Source organism: Hipposideros armiger, unplaced genomic scaffold (genome assembly GCF_001890085.2).
Source record: "Hipposideros armiger isolate ML-2016 unplaced genomic scaffold, ASM189008v1 scaffold_1439, whole genome shotgun sequence".
In the NCBI taxonomy this organism is placed as follows: Eukaryota; Metazoa; Chordata; class Mammalia; order Chiroptera; family Hipposideridae; genus Hipposideros; species Hipposideros armiger.
In genome coordinates, this window is record NW_017732789.1 from 170957 (window position 1) to 174695 (window position 3739).

The 3739-nt window shown below is 44.6% G+C and overlaps 1 protein-coding gene across 1 annotated transcript in view; it reads left to right on the forward strand.

The window, feature by feature from the left end:
* The window catches only part of LOC109377541 (sperm-associated antigen 6), an 81827-nt gene extending 78634 nt beyond the window's left edge, over positions 1-3193 (forward strand). Inside the window, exon 11 of the mRNA XM_019633928.1 lies at positions 2968-3193. Coding sequence (XP_019489473.1) covers positions 2968-3037 — 70 coding nt within the window. The 3' untranslated portion in view covers positions 3038-3193. The remainder of the gene's footprint in view (positions 1-2967) is intronic.
* The last annotated feature ends 546 nt before the right edge of the window (positions 3194-3739 follow it).

A 3739-nucleotide genomic window follows, 5' to 3' on the forward strand; every position in this document is an offset into this window, starting at 1 on the left:
CTTTTGTTCTTCAGTCTAGTTGTGGAGGACGTTGCTTCACTGGCCCAAGTTGGCACCATCATTGCGCTCTTCCCGGGTGAGTCACATCAGTCGCCGGCTTCTGGACGGCCGCTCACTGCGGCTACTGGCCGCTCATGCTGGCTGCTAGCTACATTCGGTAGCCCATGGCAACCCACTGCCACAGGGGCTGCAGCCTATGCCGTCACGGCGACTCACGGCAGCCCAGCTCTAGGTTGAGCTGTTGTACAGCATCTTAGCTGTGGAGGGCAGTGTCACTGGTCCTCATATGTGGGATCCGAACCGGGGCCCTCTGACATCCCAAGCCAGTTCTTAACCATCGCTCCACTCGGCCGACCCTAGCCCTCTTATGTCTTGATTGGAGCATTTAATCCCTTTGCATTGAAAGTAATTGTTGATAGATATGTAGCTATTGCCATTTTATTATTCATAATTGTGTTTTGTTTGTTGTTGGTGGTTTTTTTCCGCCTTAAAAAAGACCCTCTGAGACTCCTTGTAATACTGGATCGGTTGTGATGAACTCCTTTAGTTTTTTCTTTTCTGGGAAGCTCTTTATCTGTCCTTCAATTTTAAATGATACCCTTGCTGGTTGTAGGTCCTTGCTTTTCATCACATTGAATATTTCCAAACAGTCCTTTCTGGCCTGCAAAGTTTCTGTTGAGAAATCAGCTGATGATCTTATGGGAGCTCCCTTGTAAGTTACCAGTAGCCTTTCTTTTGCTGCTTTTAGGATGATTCTCTCTTTGTCTTTAACCTTTGGCATTTTAATTATGATGTGTCTTGGTGCAGGTCTATTTGGGATCATCTTGTTTGGGACTCTCTGCACTTCCTGGGCATGTCTATTTCCTTCACCAGGTTAGGAAAGATTTCAGTCATTATTTTTTCAAATAGGTTCTCAATCCCTTACTTTCTCTCTTCTTCTTCTGGTACCCCTATGATGCTTCATGTTATACTTCATGTTGTCCTAGCGGTCTCTTTAACTATCCACATTTTTTAAAATTCTTGTTTCTTTTTGCTGTTTTCATTGAGTATTTTCTGCTACCTAGTCTTCCTAATCACTGATTTGATCTTCTGCTTCATCTAGTCTGCTGGTGATTTCTTCTAGTGCATTTTTCATTTCAGTCATTATATTCTTCATTTCTGAGTGTTGTGTTTTCTTTATGGTTTCTATGTCTATTTTTATGCTTGCTACCTCTTTGTTGAAGTTCTCACTAAGTTCTTTGAGCATCCTTATAACCATTGTTTTGAACTGTGTTTCTGGTAGGTGGCTTGCCTCCATTTTGTTTAGTTCTTTCATTTGGGACATATTTCGGACATATTTCTTTGTTTCCTCATTTTGGCTGCCTCCCTGTGTTTGTTCTATATATTAGGTAGATCTGCTACACCCTCAGTCTTGGCTGGGGAGCTTTATATAGTAGGTGGCTTATGGGGCCCTGGCACAGTCTCCCTGGTCACCTGCTCTTGGTGCTCCAGGTGTGTCCCTTGTGTGGGTTGTGTGTGCCCTCCTGTTATAGTTGAGTCTTGATTGCTATTGGCACATCAGTGGGTGGCATTGGCCCTCAGGCTGATTGTTGTGGGGTTTGGCCACATCCACAGCTCATGGGATACTGTGCATAAGCTTACCCCACTGAGTGGGATTCACCCCAGCAGGCTCTAGTGCCTGTTGAGACTGCCTTTTGAGTGTGCTGCATGTGGGGCTAATTGGCTGGTGCTCTGTTGTGATCTGAAGCCAAACCCCAAGTATGTTGGTTCTGGGGCCTATTGGAAGGGGCTCCAGTGCAGGGCCAGGTGACCAGCCGGGGACAACCTGGCAGGAGCTACAAAACGATCTGTGATTGTTTGCCACCTGTGATAAGCCTGGAGGCATGTGCGACAGGGAGAGGCTACACTGCAAGCCAAGGACGGCTGCCACCAGTACTGGGCCTGGGGTAACTCTGCAAAATGTTGGACACCCTGAGTCCTGCTGTCACCTGCTGACTCCTTTTAAGGTTCAGCCACTGATAGAGCCTCATACGATATGCACGTTGGGTGAAGCAGGGTCTCAGGGAGTCACTACAGTGGGAAAGTTGTGTTTACAGGTTAATGTAGATTCTGATTTGGTGCCACTGCTGAGCCTGGAGCTACTCAGCAGAAGTCTCAGAGCACACATAGCCCAGTTGCTGCCTGCCTGGTGCCCATGGACTCTGATAGCTTTCAAAGAAAGTGTGTAATATGGATGGAGCTGGCCGCTCACTAAGAAAGTGCCTCAGGCATTGGGGAAATTGGGTAGGGTGGGGTCCCAGGGAGTCAGCAGGGTGGAGCAGCAGAGCTCACCAGACCAATTCAGATTCAGATTTGGTCATGGGTGTGGGAGGAGGGCTCAAAACAGGAAAGATGGGGCCTGCCTGCAGGAGTACAGGAGGAGGACTTCACATAGGGAAAATGGAAACTATCCTCTAACCGTCACCCTAAAGGTATACACCTCAGTCTGCTCTCGGTATGCCTTCAATGCCCCCCGAGTCACCATCCCTCAGTCAGAAACCAAGGTGAGTGCCTGGGAGTGAGTGAGACTGTGTGCAGTCTTTTAAAGAGGACTTCTGAGTTTCCTGCAGCCTCTGTTCCACCCAGATGGTCAGAATCCCCACTGTTTTTCACAGCAGGATGTTACGGGGGCTCATCTTCCTGGCACTAGTACCGGGCTGGGGAGCCTGGTGTGGGGCTGGGGTCCCTTCCTCCAATGGGGGGAACCTCTGTGGCTGATAACCCTCTGATTCTCAATTGCCACACAGATTTTCCCTTTCTTGATAGTCTCTATCCATGTGCAGAAACAATTACTAGAGTATAATTTTTCACGGTGTATATGAAGTTTCATTCATAGGATTATTGTGGATAAATACCTTATATTGCATCTTTGGTGCCTATTGTGCTGAATCTTTTCACAATTATCTCACAGAAATTTATTTTTTTCAGGTATTATTCTCCTGGATATTCAGATATACTTCTGCAGAGACTGGACAGCTACCAAGCAAATATTAATTAAGCAAAGTTATATTTGTATACTCAAATTACTACAGAATACATATGACTAACAGTTATTAAAGATCTTTGTAAATATTTGAACTAATTACATTCTAGATTTATTCAGTGTGAAATATCTTTGAATAATATTTTCTAAATTTATGTAATACTTTAAAAATTAGTGGCTTGCGGGCTGGCCAAGTGGCTCAGTTGGTTAAGAGCTCACACAAGAGTGCAAGCTCTGAGCAACAGGGTCGCCAGTTTGATTCTCGGCCTGAGCTGAGCTGTCACTGAGCTGCCAACAGGTGGGAGGATGGCTCAGCTAAAAAAAGAAAAACTCAAAAAAATTAGTGGCTTGAATATATGAGAAACTATTCATGGTCATTTATACAAGATTTTCTTTAAACATAGAATTTTTAAAAATCCATTAAACGGTTTTAAGGCATTTGTTATCATTCTGTTAAAAACCATATGTACACACATGCACACACCCCAACTAGATATAGATGAGAGATGGTATTCAAAAACTCATAATATTTTGACCACTTCCTCATAGGCATAGGCAAGGAAAGCTAGCCTTGCAAATTCCACGGTAGGATACAGAAGGGAAATACGTAAAACCTTGGATTGCGAGTAATTTGTTTTGCGAGTGTTCTGCAAGACGCGCAAACATTCCTAATACATTTTAACGTAGTAAATGAGCTATGTCTTGCAATACAAGTAG